Raw genomic sequence first — 22,843 nt, 5'->3', positions numbered from 1 at the left:
CATAGTTATTTTCTCAATGTCAAAATCATTATATTACTTCTTTTTATGCCAGGCATGTTTATAGGTGCTCAACCATCAGTGAATGGATCACTCTCCCATAATTATTGTGTTCATCAACTTTCGCAAATTACAATTACCTGAAGGCCACCCAGATTTATATCCCTTTGCCAATTCCCAAATATGTTCAAATTTCTCAATCATTAAAAAACTTATTGCCTTTATTGTCATTCTCTAAATGATTTTAATTTACATAATTATTACTGAATCTAAGGAACTGAATAGTAAATGTATAATTCCTAGGCATGATTTCAGCCCAATTTACCCCAGGTGCACAGGTAAGCAAATAGGGCTTTTTTTATGTTGATGGATGAGATGTCATCCAGTGTAGCCCATGGACTGAGCAAAGAAAAAAAGGGCTAGGAAACTTATTAAATTCCTTTGCTGTTTTGAATAAGCAACAATATACACAATGATATACAATCATTTGATAAAACTATTGTTTATTTAGAAAAAGGGTTACACTGGTAGAATTCAGTAGATAAAAATTTTTCTTTTAAAAATGTCACTGTGAAACTTTTCCAGATGAAAGTTCTGCAATACAAAGCTCCTGCAGCTGTAGAATTAAAACACAATTAACTTTTGATTCCCCCCACCCCCAGACTTGTCTAACATAATTACAAGAAAAAATGGCAAGGGACAAGTGAGTGCTGGTACCTTTTTCTTTTATAAACAAGTTTTAATGTTGTACACATACTATTATATAAAATGATTCCTAAGCATTGCATAAGACACTGCTCCCACTTTGTTTTTAGTGACTAATATTAAAAACAGGCCAAATAATAAATTAAACTGAGTTTTAAAATGAGGTAAATTCAAAATGGTTCAATAATTGTTTATTTTCAGTTTCAAACAATAAAAAGGAAGCAATTTCAGGTTAAAAAAAAAAAACGAACAACAATTAAAAAAAAAAACAACTCAACTAAACCCAGGCAATATTTAGTTAATCCAAAGTGAAATTCTGTACACATGTAACCTTATTTGCTTGTTGGGAACTGTATGCAGCACATTGTGCTAAAAATATGGGACAGTTAACACTTTCAGCCATTTACTGAAAATAAACATGTAGAAATTAAGCAACAAGTTAAATACAGTAATGCACAACTCAACAAGTTTTCGGCATGGAGCAATTAAGCAGATAACTGAATAATTTAAGGAGATGCACATGGGCCCTCTTCATTCATAATTCTTGGCAATCTACTCAGGAAAATAAATTTCTGGTCACAGCTGAACAATTTCATTCCAATCTCACCTGAAAGAAACAAATTGATTATATTGATAGGTAAGAAAGGAAGGAAGGAAAGGAGAGAGGAAGAGAGGGGGAGGAAGAGAAAGTTACAGGTGTGAAGAGGGAGAAAGGAAGAGAGAAAAAGAGAAGGCAGGAGAGAAGGAGGAGGAAAGAGGAAAGATGGAAGAAAAGGAAAGAGGAGGAAGATTTAAGAAAAATAAAAGTCACTGCCAATAACATAGGCTTGAATACAGTCCCCAGATAAGGATGAAATATCTGTGTATTTCTTGTTGCCCACTCTTAGAAACTATTAAAAGAGTTCATTTTTTTCCTTAAAGAAACTATTTTTAATAGTTTCTTCAAGAAAAAAAAATTGAACATTCTCTGTGTGAGAAAGAGCAGGTGGAAAAGAAGGGAGGAGAAGATGAAATAGAAATAAGTAAAACATTCCACAGGAGCAAGCAATTGCTTGCCAAAAGTAAACAGAACACATAGCAATGAAAAAGAATCAATTTTACATGATCAACAAAAAAAAAAGAAAAATGACATCACATTTTTCACAAGGACACAATTTTAATAGTGACTTATATTAAGATGCAACGTCTGCTAAATTATAAAAATTGCTTTAAAAATATATTGACTTAATTACACTCATTTCCTTTCCTTTATGTATTGACATTTTTCAAATACTGCATATTGAAATAATTTCAAGACATGATCATTACAACATGTGGCAAATAAATTTATCTGCCTGACATTGTTTGCGTTCAAATTTTAAACTAATGCTTAACGCATTAAACTTTATTGATGAAAATACTACATTCACATATTTCATAAAACCAGAGCTAGAAGGGCCTTAGAAAATAATCACACTTGCATGAAATGCTAACAAATAATTTACATATCGTTTCTATACAGCATTCTGTTCACATCATTTGTAGTCTTGACATTACCAATTATAATTGTGGATACACTAATGTTGAACTTACAATTTTAATACTTAAAAGTCATTGTTCCTGTCCATCACTAATGAATGGATAAATAAAATGTGGTACACATTCATACAATGGAATATTATTCAGTTATAAAAAGAAATGAAATTCTGATACATGCTACAACATGGATGAATCTTGAAAACATGATGCTAAGTAAAAGAAACCAGACACATAAGATCACATATTGCATGATTCCATTTTCATGAAATGCCCCCCAAAGAGGTGACTCCATAGAAAATAATTAGGCTTTCCAAGGGCTGAGAAGGGGAGAATTAGGAGTGACTTCTAATAGGAGTGGAATCTCTGTGGGGCAATGGAAATGTTCCAGAATTAGACAGTGGTGATGGTTATACAACATAATAAAAACCACTGTAAAATGGTGAATTTTGTGTTATGTGATTTTATCTCAGCTTTTTTTAATTGCAAAAAAGTATCAATGTTTCAATAAGATCATCATTATGATCTTATTGGCCATCATTGTGGCCAAGCATCTATATGGCCATCACTATGGCCATCACTAGAGTAAGCTATGGGTTCCCAATCATGAAGACTTGATCACGTTAGGAGATTTGCTGGGTAATGGAAACTTTGATGACATATTTAAGGACATATTAAAGGATAAAACTGCTGTTGCTATTAAAACATGTAAAGATGATCTTTTCCAGGAATTGAAATTATAATTTTCACAAGAAGCCAAAAATCCTCAAGCAATATAATTATCCCCAAATTGTCAAACTTATAGAAGTCCAAACACAAATACCGCCTATCTACATCATTAAGGAACTGGTTCCAGGAGGTGATTTCCTCTCCTTTCTGAGAAAGAAAGATGAACTAAATAAAACAGTTAGTGAAATTTTCGTGAAATTTTCATTAGATGCTGCTTCTGGATGGCGTATCTCAAGTAAAAATTGTACACACAGGGGCCTTGCTGCAAGAAACTGCCTGGAGGTGAAAATAATGTTCTGAAAATCAGTGACTTTGGAATGTCTCATCAAGAGGATGGTGGTGTATATTCATCTTCTGACTTAAAGCAGATTCCCATTAAATGGACAGCACCAGAAGCTCTTAATTATGGGAGATATCGTTCTGAGAGTGACGCATGGAGCTTTGGCATCCTCCTCTGGGAGACCTTCAGCTTAGGGGTCTGTCCATACCCTGGAATGACAAATTAGCAAGCACAAGAGCAAGTGGAAAGAGGATACTGGATGTCAGTCTCTCAGTAGTATCCAGAGCATATTTATAAAATAATGCTGAAGTGTTGGATTACAAACTTGAAAACCGCCCCAAGTTCAGTGAACTTCAGGAAGAGCTAGCTGCCATCAAGAAGAAAGTCACAAAGTGATGAAACACTGCCAAACTCAGCCTTCAGGACTCTATCTTCCAGCAGAGTAATATTTTCTTCTCATTAACAATGAGTTTATACCATATTACCTGGAATATTCTTCTAAAAATTATTTTTTCATGAACTTTTTAACAAGATATGTGCCACCTTAACCATTGTAAATAAGAAAGCATAGGCTCTATATGCAAGGAACTACACTATTTTTTTTTTTTTACCACCAGGACTGCTGATGTTTCTCAAGGGTTTCTATTTCAGGCTCCGTTCAGATTCAGCTTTGCTCCATCCTGGACACCTCTACTCTACTGATGCTACAAATTGCATTGGTAACACTAAGTTTGCAATTGAAATTCCCACAAAAGGTGGCCTTCCACACTCTACTAAAACAAGATTAAATGTGTAAACATCACTTTCTACTGGGAATTAACTGGACCTCCTGAGCCTCTTCCTTTCCCTTTTATTTTCTTTCTCTCTTTTTGTCAGAAATAGGCCCTGCTATTGTTATAATTTCCCTATTTTCCAACTTGCCCTTCTTGTTTGTCAGGGTATCAGAAAGTATGAAATGCCCCCCAAAAGTACCCTTTCAGAGTTGAGACAGCTGATTTTAGACGATGTTATTTTAAAGAAAGCTGCAACAGCAAGATGCAAATTTGAAAAGTAGGGTAATCTAGAGAAAAGAACAGCCAAACCGGTAAACAACGCAGAGTAGAAAGGCAAATACAAAACCAGCCCTCTTATCAGAGGTATGCTTTCATAAACACACACACACACACACTCTAATTTTATGATCAAATTCACCAAAAAGGTCATAAGAAATGTTTCAAAGGTTTATAGAGTCCTCATAAAAGAGCCCTCTTGCCATTGATGGCAACAAGAAGTTTTAAGAGACACTATAAAATACAAGTCCACCAAATTAATAGATTATTTTTGGTTAGGTGTCTTGACCTCAAAGGAGGCATCCCAGACTTATTTAGTTCCCTAAATTGTGTCACAAGCTGTCAGGATTTCATGATGCTAGTATTTTCATTCTCTCTCAGTATCTCTCCCCTCCTTCCCTCTCTTTCTCTCAATCCCTCCTTCTCCCTCTCCTCCACACCAAACAAGAAGGCACAAATGGACGAAGTTGACAGTTAAAAAAGTTAAAAATGGGCCTCCCCTGGTGGCGCAGCTGTTGAGCACTGGGCTGCGAAGCTGCCCGAAGCCTCTGCAACGCCAGTTCAATCCCCGGCCATCGGCGAGGGTCCCGCATGGCGCGCAGACCTCTCCTGCCGCCCGCTGCTCCCCTCAGCAGTGTATTTCGTCAATCTGCCTGTTCTGTTCCCCACTCTGGCTCTGGTGAATTCTCTCACCCTCCCGCGCTTCTGACTGTACCCGGTGCTTGTATAAATAAATAAATCTTTTTTTTAAAAAAAGTTAAAAAGCCTAATGAATGTTTAGGAGGAGAAAAACACAGGGATAGTCATCCTCCTCCTACTTTACTCCTTCATTTACCCTTAGATGGGTAACTAAGAATCCTTATCATAGCAAACACAGTTGCTGAGATGGTCTCCCTGGATAAAATCTAACACAGAATTAAAACTGGGATTCTGTTGAACTGAATCTCAGAGGTGCCTCTCAAGATAAATGTATGTGTATGGGATAGTCACACTCAGGTAAATGTGGCATGGGGGCCATTTTTAAGTGTTCATACCTATGTCCAGATAAGAAAAATAGCCCCTGACTGAAGATTATATCCATCTTAAGTGGAAGAAAGAAAAGGGAAAATTCCTCCTGTTCATTCCAACTGTTTGGTGTCTATGAATACCAGTGCACAGAACTCAACACCTAGTACTTTCAAAGAGTGAAAAGATGACTACAATAAAGAGAAAAACAGCTTGTGTCTATCATTTAAATTTTCTAACTTTTGCAAATATTTAACTATTACTATATACAGACTAAAATTAAAGCATAAGTCTGTCCTCAAAAAATATGCTGCAGCATACAAAGCAACTTAAGAATGTGAATACACTACCAAATACTATAAATACACTGAAATGTCTTCTGATGACAGAAAAGGTCAATGCTGTTTTCTCATCAATCTGAAGATGTATACTTAATACTTCTGTACATAGCTTTTCATGCAAAGTTAAGAGAGTATAAAACATAGAAGGTCATACAAGCACTTGGTTGATTAGAAGGGACGAAGTTACTGCTTTCAACAAGATCACAATCTAAGGAGAGGGGTAAGTACCACACTCACATACATAGGAATCAGTGACTAGGACCTAGACAAGCCCACACACATAATCATACACACAGCAACATGAAAGAAAATGTAACTGAACATTCCCTACTCCAACACATATTACTAGAATCTAGGACTATGTCTCAACATGGCAACACATTCTAAAATAAGTAAAGAATATGCATTGGAGCAAAGAAGTTTGTTCAATAAATGGTGCTAGGAAAATTGGTTCGCTACATGCAAAAGAATGAAGCTTGACTACCACCTAACACCATGCACAAAAACCAACTCAAAATGGATTAAAGAACTAGACATAAGACCTGAAACCATAAAATACATAGAAGGAAATTTAGGTGAAACACTACATGATATGCACATCAAAGACATCTTTACAGGCACATCAAAGACATCTTTACAGACACATCACCCAAAGCAGTGATAGTGAAGGCAAAGATAAACAGCTGGGACTACATCAAATTAAAGAGCTTCTGCACAGCAAAAGAGACAATAACAAAAACGAAGAGAAACCCCAACTGGGAGAACATTTTTGCACACAACACTAACAATAAAGGACTGATGACAAAAATCTACAAAGAGCTCATGAGACTCAACAAAAACAAAGAAAATAATCCTGTCAAAAAATGGGCAGAAGAAACTTCTGTGAAGAGGAAATGCAAATGGCCAACAGGCATATGAAAAAATGTTCAACATCACTTGTAATCAGGGAAATGCAAATCAAAACTACCATGAGATACCATCTTACACCAGTGAGAATGGCACATATTAAAAAAACTAGCAACAACAAATGTTGGCGAGGTTGTGGAGAATAAGGAACTCTCCTACACTGTTGGTGGGAGTGCAAACTGGTCCAACCACTATGGAGAGCTGTGTGGAGATTTCTTCACCTACTAAAGATAGAGCTTCCATATGATCCAGCAATTCCACTCCTAGGTATTTACCCAAAGGACACAGAAACATCAATTCCAAAGAGCACCTGCACCCCTATGTTTATAGCAGCACTGTTTACAATAGCTAAGCTTTGGAAACAACCCAAATGCCCAAAAATAGATGACTGGATCAAGAAGATGTGGTACATATACACCATGGAATATTACTCAGCATTCAAAAAAGATAAACACATGCAATTTGCAGCAACATGGATGGCGCTGGAAGGGATCATGCTCAGCGAAATAAGCCAAAAAGAAAAAGAAAAATACCAGATGGTCTCACTCATAGCAGGAATCTAGAAAACTTAAATAAGGGACCAGGAAAAATAATAACTATAAGAAAGAAAATATCAAAATCAACAAACAACTATGAACCAGAGATACTCTATGGGGGGTGGGGACGGGGAAAGGAGGGATTGGGGTCAAAATAAGGGAGTTGTAATTGTATGGGGAATATAAAAATAAAATTTAAATTAAAAAAAAAGATCCAATCTCTACCTAAAGGGGGAAGCACTGAGGCAGTTCTAGCTGATTGCCGCCATGTAGGAATCAGGACACAATGTTGCCAGATGTTCCAACTCTTCAATAGAAACCAAAATTTGAATTCTGTCAACTCATCTGATTTATAAAGTCAACCAATTTTAAAATGTTAAATACTGTGTGAGGCCAAGAAAGCACATCTAACAAGCCACACATTCTGTGCAAGAGCTGAGAACTGCAACCTTGGGTCTGGATAAGAGTCAAGTAGGAGACTGAGGTAAGAGATGGGCTTGAAAAATACATTAGACTTTATCGGAGTGGGGGATTAGAAGAGAAATGCAGTGTAGTATATACACTGCAGATGGACAGAACTTACTGCCAACTTTCTTTGAAATCAAGAACCAAAGTCCAAGAAGACAGCTTTTCAAGCTCTGGGAGCAAGTCCAGTTTAGCATAGCATCAGGTTCACAAACACCTCTCAAAAATTAGCTGAACCCAACATTCAAAATTGAGGGCCACACAGAAATAAACCTAGACATATACAGTCAACTAATCTATGACAAAGGAGCAAAGCATATACACTGGAAAAAGGAAAGCCTGTTCAATAAATGGTGCTGGGAAAACAGGACCACCACATGCAAAAGAATGAAACTAAACTACTACCTCACATCATACACAAAAATTAACTCCAAATGGATGTAAGACCTGAAACCATAAAATATACAGAAGAAAATACAGGCAAAACACTCCATGACATAAACCTCAGAAACACCTTTGAGGACTCCAGAAGCAAGGAAAGCAAGGAAGTCAAAGGGGAAGATAATCAGTTGTAAATACCTCAAACTAAAAAGCTTCTATACAGCAAAAGAGACAGTAATCAAAATAAAGAGACATCCTACTGAATGGGAGAAGATATTTGCACACCATACAACTGATAAGGGACTGATATCAAAGATCTACAAAGAGCTTACACCAACTCAACAAAAAAAAGCAACTCAGTTAAAAGAAAAAAAAAAAAAAAAACCACCTGAAGAGCTAAAAAGACACTTCTCCAAAAAGGAAATGCAAATGGCCAACAGGTACATGAAAAAATGTCCAATGGTGGGCCTCCCCGGTGGCGCAGCAGGTTGAGCGCAGCGCTGTGAAGCTGTCCACAGCCTCTGCAGCGCTGGTTTGATTCCCCGCCAGCCAGGGAGATTCCCACATGGTAAGGCAGACCTCTCCTGTCTTGCCTGCTGCTCCCCTCAGCTGTGTACTTCAGCCCTTTTGCCTGTTCTGCTCCCCACTTTGTCTCTGGTGAATTCTCTCACCCTCCTGTGCCTCTGGCCTATACCCCAGTGCTTATATAAATAAATCTTTAAAAAATGATAGTTTAAAATCTTTTAAAAAAGGTTCAATGTCACTGATAATGAGGGAAATGCAAATCAAAACCACAATGAGACACCACCTTACACCAGTGAGAATGGCACTGTAAGTGCTTTAAGTGAGTAGGAAAATTAAGAAACAAGGTAAAGCCAATTTAAAAAAATGTTGAGACAGGAAAAGCAGACAGAAGGCTTTGGAATTAATTTAATCTGGGTCACATTTATATATTGTATTCTCAACTCTAAATGTGATCATTTTAATGTTGCTGTAGTCAGGGTGATATTTATATTCAGTGTTATTTCTCTGTCCACCCTCTTCAAAAAACAGGAAAACAGGATGGAGATTCCCCCCGCCCCCCCCCCAAAAAAACCCAACAAACTAGAATTACCATATGATCCAGGAATCCCACTTCTGAGTATTTGCCTGAAGAATACAAAAACACTAACTCAAAAAGACATGCACCCCTATTTACAATAGTCAAATATGGAAATAACACAAGCACCGGATGATGGGTAAACAAAGAAAATGTGGCATATTTACACAGTGGAATACTGCTAGTCAGTCATAAAAATAGATGAAATCTTGCCATTTGCAATGATATAGATAGACTTTGATATTATTATGCTAAGTGAAATAAGTCACAAGGAAAAATATAGACACTGTGATTTCACTATACAGTGGGGTAAAAAAGCAAGCAAACTAACAACAACAACAACAAACCCTTAGACTCTGGCAACAGAATGGTGGTTACCAGAGGTGAAAGAGGAGAGAGGTAATGGGTAGAAGGGCAAAATGGTTGGTGCTGGGTGTAGTAAGATACATGCAGTTGCTGAGGTGAGAAAATGTATTCCTAGAACCCATATAGTGTTATTAATTAATGTTACCATAATTAAGAGTTCCAGAAATCAATGAATCTTACAATTGAGATCCCTGAATATAAAAATGTAAAATAAACTTTAACAGTCACAGGGCGCAGATTTGAAGTAACCTAAAGGTAGATGGTGCCGATCAGAAATTTTCTAGTGGAAAAGGAAAAATCACAGACCTGACCAACCCTAACATGTATCCAATAGAAGGAGCCCACTGTAACAGCCAGAAAAAGAAAAATTCAACCAGAGTCTTACAAAATTAAGAGTCTATGCAAGAAGAAGATACAGCACATTGTTGTCAACAAGCAATTAAACAGGGTGGACACAAAGCTGAACATATGTTATCTAGTAACACCCTACACTGTCTTTTCATGCCTTTGGTCCTGAAAGATTACACAGAAAGGTAAAGTACAAACCCATGGCCAATGTGAATAAGAACTCAAAGAAATCAGTAGTATAACCTTCACATACCAAAGAATATTTAGGTATTGAGTAAAGAATGTAAAAAAAAAATCACAGTGGAGGTTGTCAGTGACAATGGTTGGCCCACTTTTAATAATGAGCGGGTTTTTTCCCCTTTAGTAAGGAGATCGTGTGAAAACAAGAAGTAGAAAGCAAAATGTCAAACTAAAAGAAAGGTTACAAGATTTTTTTTGAAAAAGAAGATGAAGGGCCTCCTGGTAGCACAAGGGTTTAAGTCTTAGCACTATGAAGATATCCGCAGCCACTGCAGCACAAGTTCGATCCCCAGCCAGGGAGATAATCCACATGGCACAAGACCTCTCCTGTCTCGCCTGCTGCTCCCCTCCACTGTGTATTTCAGTAGATCCGCCTGTTCTGCTCCCACTCTGTCTCTGGTGAATCCTCTCACACACACCCCAATATCTGACCTACACCCTAGCTCTTGTGTGTATAAATAAAACTTTAAAAAAGAAGATGAAGTGTTTATAACTTACTAAGAGAGACTAGGAAAGCTGGAACTGAAGAATGAGCTATATTATTTCTTTTACAATAATCCTAAATTTAAAAAACTATTATATTCTAAATGTTCTCTCATAACTTATTAACCCTACTCTACTACTCAGATAACAGCACAGACTAACAAAGCAGAAAAGGCATACCACTTGTCAGGAGGTTACCTATCTGGCAACCTCAAATCCCTGCTTTGCAGCCAAAATAAGTATGACTAAATTCATATCCTAAAGCTCAAACCTTATACAGAAGGGACTCTTATATTTCTCACTCTTCAACAACTATAAGCAGTCTTGGTTATCAATGTGGTTTCAGAAAAGATTAGAAACAGAAAATAATATAGGGGAAGAAGCAAGTGTACTTGATGTCATTAAGAAGTGATGGATAACAGAAAGAAAACAGGGCTATAGAAAAGAATCAACAACTTGAATTATAGCCACCTCAAATCATTAAATGCAGAGGACAAATCATCCTACATACCTCAATAATCTATGACATCACCAAACTATTCAAATGATGATCTGAATGCTAAAAATAGACTGCAACAGGTTCTGCACACTCTGTCCACTAAGGATATACAATTTATTTACGATGGTTAAGACACTTTTAAATTTCACCTAAGGCATAACTATCTTGAAAAAAAAGTTGCATATTTTAAATTCAGAACTAAAAGCACAGACCATATTTTTTAGTTTTCCAAAACATAGGCAGTAGTGGGGGAAAAAAAAACAGAAGTCTAAACATGAAAATCTCTGGACATGTCTGCATGAAAGGCAAACAGAAGAACAGAGAACATGCTAGGGTATGAAGACCTGTGCTTGAGTTTTGGCTCTGTCTGCTAGTATCTCTTTCACCCTCTTCAACTTATCCTGTCAAGAGTTCAGTTTTCTTCACCTGTAAAATGCAGACATCACTACCACTGACAAGGCTGTAGGTACTTTAAAAAGGTAACTAATCATCCAGAGAAGATGGGAATGGCAAAGAGAAAGCCAGATGTTCTTAAATACATCTTGGTGCAAAAAAAAAAAAAAAAAACCACATATGGCTAATCAGCAAACTTAAAATGAAAACAGCTTAAAATAACTGCGAAACTTGTTTTGCATCTATACCCAAAAGATCTGATCATTATATTTAGGTGAAAAATTCTAGTTGTATCTTGCAAAGTGGATCAAGTTTGTTCAACAATATTAGACCTCATTTTATGAACTATTTTTAAATGATGAGGAGGTGAAAGAACACTCACCTTGATTGAAAGTCGTCATTATCTGTGCTTGTCTGAGGACTTATGAGTAGATGACAAATTAAGGGAAAACAACTTTGGGGGGGGAGGGAAGAAGAATGATGTCTCATCTTTTAGCTCATTCCCTCAATTTGCAGGATCTAATTGGCTCTGACCAGCCTGGTAGCCTCAAACTTTACCAGCTCTGGGCCTCCCCTGGTGGTGCAGAGGTTGAGCGCTAGGCTGCGAAGCTGCCCACACAGCCTCTGCAGCACCGGTTTGATCCCCGGCCACCGGTGAGGGTCCCACATGGCGCGCAGATCTCTCCTGCTGCCCGCCCGCCCGCTGCTCCCCTCAGCAGTGTTTTCATCAGTCTGCCTGCTCTGCTCTCCCCTGTGGTTCTGGTGGATTCTCTCACACTCCCGCACTTCTGACTGTACCTAGTGCTTGTATAAATAAATAAACAAATCTTAAAAAAAATACATCTATCACATTCCATACATGTGAGAGAGTTAGAGAGAACAATTGAAAGTTAATAAACCCTTTAAACACTTAGGCCATGTAATACAAACAAAAGCATAATTCTAAACATAATCAGTAACTAAGTTTTCCTTTATACTGATTTAAAACATCAATAAAATGAAAAGGATATTGTTTCTTCTCTTCCTTTCCTCCTGAACTGTCCCGTTTCTCTTTCTTTTCTATTTTTTCTTTATCATGCCTGGATTCCTATAAAGAATGGTGGAATTGGTTAGGAAAGAGAAAACAAAATATAAAAATCAGCTCAAAATTCCTTTTCATCACCCCAAGTAATAATTTATTTTTCAAAAATTTAATATGATAACAAAATCACAAACAATAAAAGAAAAATTGGACTTCATCAAAAATTAAAAAAAATACCTTCATAAATCAAAGAACATGATCAAGAAAGTAAAAAGATAACCTATGAAATGGAAAAAAATATTTGCAAAATGATGTTTCCTAAAGGTCTGGTATCCAGACTATTTAACAAAAATTCTCACAACTGAGCAACAAAAAGACAAACAATCCAATTAAAAAATAGCCACAGCATCTGAATAGATTTCTCCAAAGAAGATAAACAAATGGTCAACAAGCACATAAAAAGATGCTCAACATTTAATCATTAGGAAAATGCAAACTCAAAACCACAACGAGATACCACTTTACACCCACATGGATGGCTGTAACAAAAAACTAAATAAAAAAATAAAAACAAAGTGTTGGCAAGGATGTAGAAAAATTGGCACCTTCATACATTGCTGGCAGAAATGTACACTGTACACACACTGTGGAAAACATTTTAGCAGTTCCTCCGAAAGTTAAATATAGCATTACCACATAACCCAGAAATTCTACTCCTGGGTATACACTAAAATTGAAAACAGATATTCAAACAAATACTTCATAGCATCACACAAATGTTCACAGCAACATTACTGACAAAAGTAAAAGACAGAAAACAACATAAAAGTCTGTCAAATGGTGAATGGATAAACAACTGTGATATATTCATAAAAGGGAAAATTATTTAGCAATAAAAGAAAATGGAGTACTGATACATGCTATACCATGAAAGAATCTCAAAAACAGTAGCTAAGTGAAAGAAGTCAGATAGAGAAGGCCACATTATACAATTCCATTTACACAAAATACCCAAAATTGACAAATCCATAGAAACAGAGCAGATTAGTAGTTGTGAGGAACTAAAGGGAAGGGAAAATGGAAAATGACTGCTAAAAGAGTATGGAATTTTTCCCTTTAGGATGATGAAAATGTTTTAAAAATAAAGATGATGACTGCACAATATTGTAAATATACTAAATGTCTCTGAACTGTACATTTTAAAATGGAGAATTTTAAGTTGTATGACTGTTACCTCAATTTAAGGAATATTTATTTAAAAGCAGCCTCCCTTTTAAAGCATACAGAAATTTTTAAGCTTGCACCTTATTTTCCAAAGTTGCTTAAGAACTATGAAAATATGGCATATATATGATATTTATTTTGAATAGCATCCATTAGTACATAAGAGAATGCACACTATACTAAGTTTGAAAACCAAATACAATTTACAAACATATTAAGTTTATTAGGAAAAATACTACAAAAATGCTTAAAATCACAACTAATAAAGATATTAGGACGGTATAATGATCAGGGAGAATACTTTAATCTCATGAATGAAGAGAAACTAAAAGCAAAGAATTGGGGGTGGAGGAAAAAGGAAACAAAGAAAAGACCGAAACTCAATGAAGAGAATTTAGAAGTGGAATGGAGAGAAAAGGAATTTCATAGATAGGTTAATTCTACCCTCCCAATAATTGGGACTCCACTGGTTGAGAAGTTTCAGATAACCTGTGCTGTCCCAATGCCTGTCTCCTCTTCCCACCCCCAAGTAATTATACTTAACCCTCAATATATGCTAAATTTTCAAAGGGTTGATTTTCTAAGAAAAAGTATTCTTTGTTTTCAAACTTTACCTTTTTGCCACCGGAGGAGATTTTATCCATCTTTTCAGATTTAAATGAATCACTGCCTTTTTCTTTGCCTGAAGATTTTGACTTATTTTTTTCCTTGTCTTTCTCATTTGGATAAGGAGACTCACATGGACTTTCACTTTTGTGTTTTGAAACCCCCACTAAAATTACAAAAGAGAATCATGAAAGCCTTTTCGAATTCATTTTGATGACTGATTCAAAAGTATTAATAAATTTACTTACTTGTTCCATTTTCCTCTTTCCGCCTCTTGGTTAAGTCTGGTGGCACTTCACGGTCATTATTTGAGTGATCCTAGAATCAAGAATTGTGAACTACATTGATCAAGAGTATATGTTTTTGTTAAAAGTATTACTTTTATGCAAGAAGGGCACAGCTAACTAGCATTGAAGAATATTTGGGGTAGCTTCACATACTTGAAAAAATGACATGAAAACCAAGCAGAGCTGGGTAGAGATTACTAGGCTGAAGATCCTTATTACTGGAGAAGATTCAAAGACACTTTAGGGTAGAAAAAATCAGATAAAACACTAAATAGCCGAACTGTCATGGAAAAAAACAGTACTTTTTAAAAGGCAACGAACACACTACTAAACATGATAAGCTTTCCAAACTAGTTTTAAAAATATTACAAACCCTTTTCCGCTCTTTCCTGTCCTTTTCATCTTTTTTCTCTCTTTCTCTGGATCTTTCCCTCGACTTGTCCAAGTCTTTCTTGTCCATTTCTCTCTCCTTACTCTTGGACAGTGGTGGAGGAGTATGATTAATGTAGAGCTGTTAAATTAAGGCAATATTACTAAAGATTATTAGTTTTCCAATATTGATATCATTTGTTTGATTGTTTATTTAATGAAAGACAACTGGTAGTTAGACCCAAAGTCAAAACTGGTCAGCTGTCTGTATTATAGTGGTAAAATAAAAGAACATGGCACAAATTATGCAGACTTCAATCCTTGGCCTTATTAAAATTATCATTTAAAAATCAATCACTTCGTTCCTGCCTCAACTGAGACTCATCAATAAGCTCACAAACTAGAGATTCTTTTCTAGCTCTATTATGAAGACTTGAAACCACCATTGCAAGAGTCCATATTTGCAAAATAATGACTGGACTTTACTATAGAAGAAAAAAAACACAAATGTCTACATAATCATGGAAATTTTTAAGCACTTGACCATTCACTTATAAGCAATCAATGATGGTGAGAAAAAATATAAAATAAAACCTAGCCATGACTTTACTATTGTCTTTTCTAATTCAGTATACCCCACACAGACTATCCTAAATTATTTTTACAAATGTAAAGGCTGCATATCCTGTAGTTCTAAAAGCACTTCTAATTTCTATCAAATAATCACAACTAAGAAATTTAACTTATCAGTTCTAAAGAGCTCAGAAAACCATATAGTCAGCTGAGGATGATGAAACACCTCAATGACTGAAAACTGAACCCATGTTCTCTTCTACCTATATTTTCCTCTGTCAAGAAGCCTGTGGGCAATAAAACAGCCAAAGATCAAGGATACACTAGCTCTAAATAATTAATAGATAACCTTACTTATACAAGTTGTCAATATAGAAATCCATTATCTAAGAAAATGTTAAGAATGTAATCAGATACCTAACCTTATTGTTTTTATAACCATGCTACAAGCTTATCTTTATGACATTAACAGTAGGCTACAGAATACGGAGTATAATTCATTACATAACTGCACAACTCTAGATATACCTTAGGAATGAAAAGAATAGTGAGTCAAGTCAAATATGTTCACATGAGGAAATCCTTTGATATTCAAAGGAATACACAAAAAAAGACAACCGTCAGGATTAAACACATTTCTTTTAACACCACCAAAATTTTCAATTCAGTTGGCTCAGAAACACTGCCATAGCAATGCAGAAGTAGATTCTTTAAAATTTCAGTGTTTAAAAGTTGATGATCAACTGAAATAGACAAAATGTTTATTAATAACAGAGAGCAAGAGAATGAGAAACAGTCATAAAAGTACTTGTCTAGAAAGTACTCTTGCTGGGTTTGATGCTCTAAATAACACTTTTAAGATTTTTCTCACTGTTTATTCATGTCTTAAGATAATACTTTGAAATTGTTAAGACAAAAGAAATAAAATAGCACTGCAATACTCAAAGAAGACTTCAATAAGGGAAGTATTGCTTAAAAATAGTTTTGATCACAATACTATTTCCTACAAAATATAGTCTCTCTGTGTCCATAGAATAAAATGCATACTCCTTAGCTTATGTATTCCAAGCACTTCACAATGTTTGCACAATTACATCCTACTATGGAGCAATCCAATGTACTGTGTTGTGGTTGCCGCTATTCCAGAATATACTGTCCTTCCCAGCAGTTCTCTTTACCAGAATGTTTGCTTGCTTTTATGTTAATCACTTAAAATACTACTTTGCCTTCAAAGAAAGCTCATAAGCCATCAGCACCTCAACCATCCCTCAACTCTGCAACTTACTTTCCACTGAACTCTTGTAATTCCTTTATATTAACCTTTTTGGTGACAAGTATTCCCGATTAATTTCATGTTCTTTATTTTTTCCTATACATAGTTTCCAGTTAGGAAACTATGGTAGGGGAATTAATGTCTTTTCTACTTTTACATAGTTCTTACTGCCTTATACACAGTGAATACTCAATACATGTTTGCCAAATAAAATTAATGATTTGTTAAATCTTCATGTAGCACTGCAGAATTTTGTTTTTTATTTGCTTTTACTCCACAATGGGATCACCAAGGTTCAAAAAATAATTTGACAATTTTCAAAATCTGTTCAAGAGAACATTACTATGTTGACTTTATTAAGGCTACAATACACATAGATGACCTCTCATAGCTTGGGTTTGGTTGTAAATACTTATTTTAAGATAGTGAACAGAATTATAGGCGGAATTCTGATTTGAATGGTTACTGCTGTCCTCCCAAATTACAGAGAAACTTGGTTTAAAAGGGATGGAAAGTGAACTGAAAAAATAAAAGATTTGGATACTAAACAATTCACTCTTTAACTACTTCCACTTGAAAAGTCAAGTCCATGTACTCTTTTACCATGGATTAGAAAAAGAAATAAGTCATTTAATAAAAAAGAGGATCCCAGGGACAAGCCTAACTACAAGGTTGAACTAAAGAAGGGAAACAATTTTATATGTACAAGTGACAAGATAACATGAAAAGAATATAGACACACACCTTTCAAATCCTCTAAAATGCAAAAAGCACCACAGAAATAGTGAGTTTATATAGATCAGTTTTAGAGGTAAAAGTGCAATAAATGTTTTTCTAAGACATTCATATGCTAGTAACCTTTCCTAGACACACAAAAATGCAACATCAACTACTATATAGAAAAGTGAACTTTGGATGCATTACCAAAGTCAAATATTTACTGAGCACCTAGTCATATGACCAGGTACCATACTTAACACTAAGGATCTGAAAAGTTGCATGAGTCACATAATCTTTAGAAGTGTGTTCATATAGCACTTTTAAAATTTTCTGGGTCAACGTGAAATAAGGCTATTAAATTTTAAATGCCCACAAAAATCACCATTTTTTTAAGGCAGTGGGGAGATTGACTTGAGTCACTATAGTTTAAAAAACAAGACTAAACTAAAAGAGTTTGGAACCCTTTCAACTACTATTGAAATAGGTGCTAAGAATCAAGGAACCAATTTATTTTTGCAATTTTTTTTCATTGTGGTACAAATATTTGAAGAACCTTAATTTTAGTCCAAGTTTTGGTACTAACATGTTATATGCACTGGGAAAGGATAAAAAACTTTTAGCCTCTTATTTGTCAAAAAGATACTAACACCTTCCCTATCTACCTCACACACTGTTGTGAACATAACATGAGATAACATGTTTATCTCACATGTTTTATTTTCAAACAGCTTTCACAAATGTAAAGAATCATAACCTTCATCATTGCTTAGAAAATCCAGAAAACTATAATGGCAAACTGCTTCAAAATATGTTTCAGGAAATACTCACAAGGTAACATTGTTAACCATGAATTTAAAATAGCCCACACAAGCAATGTTTAAGACTGATGGTTAAGACTGACATATACAATCCCAAATTGGTAATAAAAACCTACTATATTGCAATGCGCAATTAATTTAGTCAATAAAGCTTTACTTTTAAAAAAGCATTCACGGTACAGCTGATAGACTCTTGATTGATACAGCATATTCTAAAAACAATGCTACAATTTCAGGACATAGGCATGTTGGCTAATCTAAATGATTAAAAACTAGTGCTTATTTGCCCAATAGCCAGACACTTCATTATAAAACTATGGATCTAAAAGCAGTTAGTAATGTCAATTGAATTTGTTTCAAAATTTCATTTTGTATTGGTACCACCAGTAAAGAATAATACTTAGCAGGTAAAAGAGGAGGCAAAGTAGAAAATCAAGGTGAAGGAGAATACAAATTTTATAATAATAAAAAGACGAAATAACATGAACAATGGACAATTCAACTACAATGAGATGAACTCTGTAATAAGATACACAAACCGCACATTATTTTTTAGTAGTAGAATACCCAAGAAAGTAGAGTCATAGGCAAAAATTAATACTGACATGTAAACATAAGCATCAAGTATTCCCATAAGGGAGAATAATTAGTTTACATTAACCATATTTCTTGATGTTCTGCTACAACTACCAAAAAGGTAGCTTGGCATAGGCAATATAAAGAATTTTGTGGTTTGAGATGGCTGTTGTTAAAACAGTAAAGTGAACGCATCAAATTTATTTTTTGGTCTTTGGTTGTCTTTTCAAAAAAGTCAGAAAACAGTCTGACAGATTTGTTTTGAGAAATTAAAATAAGCCTACTTACTCCCCAAAACAAACCAACAACCCCTTCCCCAACCCTTAAACATATTTCCAGATTTGAAGCATAAAAGGAAAATGCATAACACAGCAAGCAAGGAGAGATTATAGAAATGTTGCCCCATGACACACATTTTATAACAATCTCATTAAAAGGGACCACTGTCTTTCAATGTTTCAGTTTGTGATGGGTATTTTTAAAGGTTATTCTACAGCTTACTGAGTTTACTAGGGCGAGGGTATCTACTAAATAAATGAAGTTTTGTTTGTTTTACTTAGGCATGATGATTTTAAAAGACTCAAACCTTTGCTGAAGACTCCTTGAGTTCGATGAGACTGTCCTGTAGAAAATGAATGGAGATGACAGGTGAGCTGGCATAGTTCTCAGAACCCAGAGGAACTTTGGGAAGTATGGCTGTAACCTGAAAATAAACCAGCTACTTCTTGTGAGGATAAATCTCATGATGTCATTATTATATGAATATCAACAATAAAAAAAACAAAAGCAAAAACTATGTAATGGAGTTATAATGTTAAAAAAACTAAATTATATGTATTCAATGTAACAAATAAAAACCTTACTATCTCTACTCACAACTTAAAAATAAATGTCAATGCCACATATTTCGTAATACTGTACTTAAGCTATAGTTAATGTCAAAAGGCATAAAAAACAAAACATATTCTCCACAAAAAGTTTAAAATAGTGGAGGTCACTGTGGAAGACCAACATGCCATCCATTTTCATACTTTTTCTTTAATTGGGAGGTTTCAAATTTTACTTTACTTGTGACTCTACCATAAATATACAAAATTTTTAATCCTAGCCAGAAAACTTAGTGGCATTATATTAACAAGAAAACAAAATATATTCCATAAAAGAGTAATTACTTATTTTTACAAAGTGCCTCTGATGGTGATTTCATACCTCCCACCAAAAATAAGCACTTAAAAAAAAAAAGAAAAAGAAATCAATTATGGTATTCCACCACAGTGCTCTTGATGAAGAATTAGTTAACTTACAGTTTTAAAAGTTCAACGTACTGCAAATTCAAAGATTCCATGAAATTAGATGACTTTAGAATTAAAATTAAATATGGAGCAAGGAATGGCTACCCTGAGTCTTCAAGAAGGCTACACCCACGATTTTGTGCTGCAGTTGAATGCCTGGGGTTTCTCTTTGCTGGGTGGTAGGACTGGATGCCACATCTGCTTTTATCGTAACGCAAGGTTCAACTTGTTGGGAACCCAATGGGTATAAACAAACCTCCAAGGGAAGATACAAGAAGCTGCATGCTCACTGAATATACACAACTACAGGAGAACTGATCACCAAGGAGACTTTAAAATGGAACGCCTTTCAAGACTCCTTCTTAGAAGGCACACATCGGTATGATGCTCATCAAGAAGCTTGATGAATTCAGAGGTATCTTGTTTATCCTGCATCATCCAGGAAGTCTTCAGTGCTATACATTCTTCAATATTTATGCCGAAAAATAGGCTTCATTCTGCTGAAAAGATTCATTTGCTTGAAGCTACCATTGCACTCCAAAAAAGACTGCTTAAAGCAGTGAGGCACTTCTGGGTAAAATTTCTCTTGCACTTTGCCAACACTACAAAATTAGTGCTAGGTCCTTGAAGTTTTAATATTTTTATAATAAAAATACTCAATAGGAAAAAATATCAGTCCACCAATATGTAAAAAATTCATTTGCTAATGCAATATAAAACCTCCAGTGGCTCCAGTGAATACTTGGCACAAGACTTGAAGGAAGTCAGGACACGTATTCCAAACAGGTGAGCCTAACACGGACGCTGCCTTCCTCAGGCTATACTAACCTTTACTGTTGAGGAATGTGATGGAGAAGGGTGGGTATCAATTTTGCGGCGTTTTTGTTCTGTTGGGGCAAAAAACAGTAACAATAAGGTACATTTCCACATTTTTCAAATACAAAAAAAAAATTTTAAAGGTCATCAAGTATTAGTTTCCCCATTAAAGTCCCTAAAGAACTGATCACAACAAGGAGACAAGAATCAACACACATGACAAGAACCAAATGTAAACAAAAATAGAAAGAAAGGGTACTTGCCCCTTTCAGGTTCTGTAATATCTGATCGGGGAACAGGTGACTTCAAGGACCCAGAAACAGGTGGTTTTTCTCCTCCTTTAACATTTTCCTTTGATTTCATTTCCTTTGCTATATCTCTTTCTCTGGATGGCTCCTTCTCTCTTTCCTTTTCTTGAATCGATTTTGACTCTATGTTGGGGACAGTGGTCTTGAATTTCTCATCTTTAGCTTTTTCTTCCTTCTTGAATTTTTCTTTCTCTTTATCAGACTTAGGTGTTCTTTCTTTGGTCTCTCTCGCTTTTTCATCTTTATTTGGCCGCTCTTCTTTCGGTTTTTCTTTACCATCTTTACCAAGTACCCTGGCCTCTGGAGTAGTAGCTGGAGTCTTTTCTTTTTTCTCTTTTTCTTTTTCTTTCCCTTTTTCTTTGTCATTTTCTTTAACAGCTTTGCTGATTACGAATAAAAACATGAGATTTTAAGACATATAGTCATAAAATGTGTTCTGCATTTTAAATAAAAAAATTTCTTCTTGATCAAAAATATTAGAACTAAGAGCAGCCCTTTGAAAATTAAAGGACAACTTTAAGATAAGTCAAAAGGAAGTACTTTTCTATCCAGTAAATAATCAAATTCATGAATAGCAATGTAAAAGAATGATTAAAATGATGCCAAATCGATTTTTTTTCTTTTTGGTACACATTTACAACCTCTGGGGATTACAAGGTAACGAACAAAAATTATCCCACAAGCCAAATAAGGTGCTGCTATCAGGAACTGGATTACTTGCCTGGATGGATCACTGGTCTAAATCAGGTTAGACTTCCTTTATGCTAACTATCCTTATTCAGATTATCTCTACCAAACAGTCAATCATAAAATATCTTTTTTTTAAACTTCACTACCTACCTTCTCCTGTACATTCCAGAAGAAGCAAAGTCAGTTTTAGGATTAAACAAAACATATGAAATCATCAAAACTGGGGTACATAGAAATTTCAATGTCCAACATAAACGACTTTCCTAGTAGTCAACTACCAACCTCTTTCATGCATACTAAAATATTGGCCATATAAGACTTCAGAAAGTTTACATATAGCATAAAGTTCCTACCTGTTAGAGCCACTATTTCCATTGCTTGAATTCCCTTTCGGTGTGGCACTAGAAGCTTTATTAACTGCTTTCAAACCACACTGAGATCTCTCCCTTGATTTATCTGAAATAAAGGTAAATTTTAGTTGACAAGCCCCCAAATGAAATTAACTACAATTTCACAGCAAAATGATTACAGATTGATTAAAAAGAAAATTTTACTTCTAAACAGTTACACACTCCTACCTAGGAAATAAAAAAGCAATACTAAGCCAGCATTAACTTGCCATGTGATACAAAACATTTCAGTTTGGTGAAACAAAATATATTATTTATTAATTTATACAAATAAGCATACCAGTCTCCTCAGTACTGCTTTCATCAGATTTAGATGCATTTCCTATTGACGATGAAGAAGGCCCACCACCAGGGCCATTTTGCACACTGGCAACTGCGTTCCTCGGAGGGGGGTCTTTGTGATGAAACTCATTTTCAGGTATCATGTATGACTTTCTACTTTTCAACTGCCCAGAGTAGCTGAAAGTCGCACAAAGTGTTTAAATATACAAATACAAATCAAAAAGCACAAATACGGAGTATA

The 22,843-nt window shown here is 35.2% G+C and overlaps 1 protein-coding gene and 1 pseudogene across 1 annotated transcript in view; one reads left to right on the top strand and one right to left on the bottom strand.

The window, feature by feature from the left end:
* The first annotated feature begins 302 nt into the window (after nucleotides 1-302).
* On the top strand, nucleotides 303-3,632 carry LOC119245523 (tyrosine-protein kinase Fer-like; annotated as a pseudogene).
* Nucleotides 503-22,843, bottom strand: part of THOC2 (THO complex subunit 2) — a 95,693-nt gene continuing 73,352 nt past the window's right edge. The window contains 11 exon segments of the mRNA XM_037511991.2: nucleotides 503-3,435; nucleotides 11,720-11,765; nucleotides 12,348-12,424; nucleotides 14,197-14,354; nucleotides 14,437-14,506; nucleotides 14,849-14,986; nucleotides 19,391-19,426; nucleotides 20,925-20,983; nucleotides 21,176-21,603; nucleotides 22,264-22,366; nucleotides 22,601-22,779. Coding sequence (XP_037367888.1) covers nucleotides 11,738-11,765; nucleotides 12,348-12,424; nucleotides 14,197-14,354; nucleotides 14,437-14,506; nucleotides 14,849-14,986; nucleotides 19,391-19,426; nucleotides 20,925-20,983; nucleotides 21,176-21,603; nucleotides 22,264-22,366; nucleotides 22,601-22,779 — 1,276 coding nt within the window. The 3' untranslated portion in view covers nucleotides 503-3,435; nucleotides 11,720-11,737.

The sequence above is a fragment of the Talpa occidentalis genome, unplaced genomic scaffold, assembly GCF_014898055.3.
Source record: "Talpa occidentalis isolate TD23 unplaced genomic scaffold, MPIMG_talOcc4v2.1 talOcc4.15, whole genome shotgun sequence".
Lineage (NCBI taxonomy): Eukaryota > Metazoa > Chordata > Mammalia > Eulipotyphla > Talpidae > Talpa > Talpa occidentalis.
Note: the sequence above shows the minus strand (reverse complement) of the source record. Positions and strands in the feature narration are given on the sequence as shown.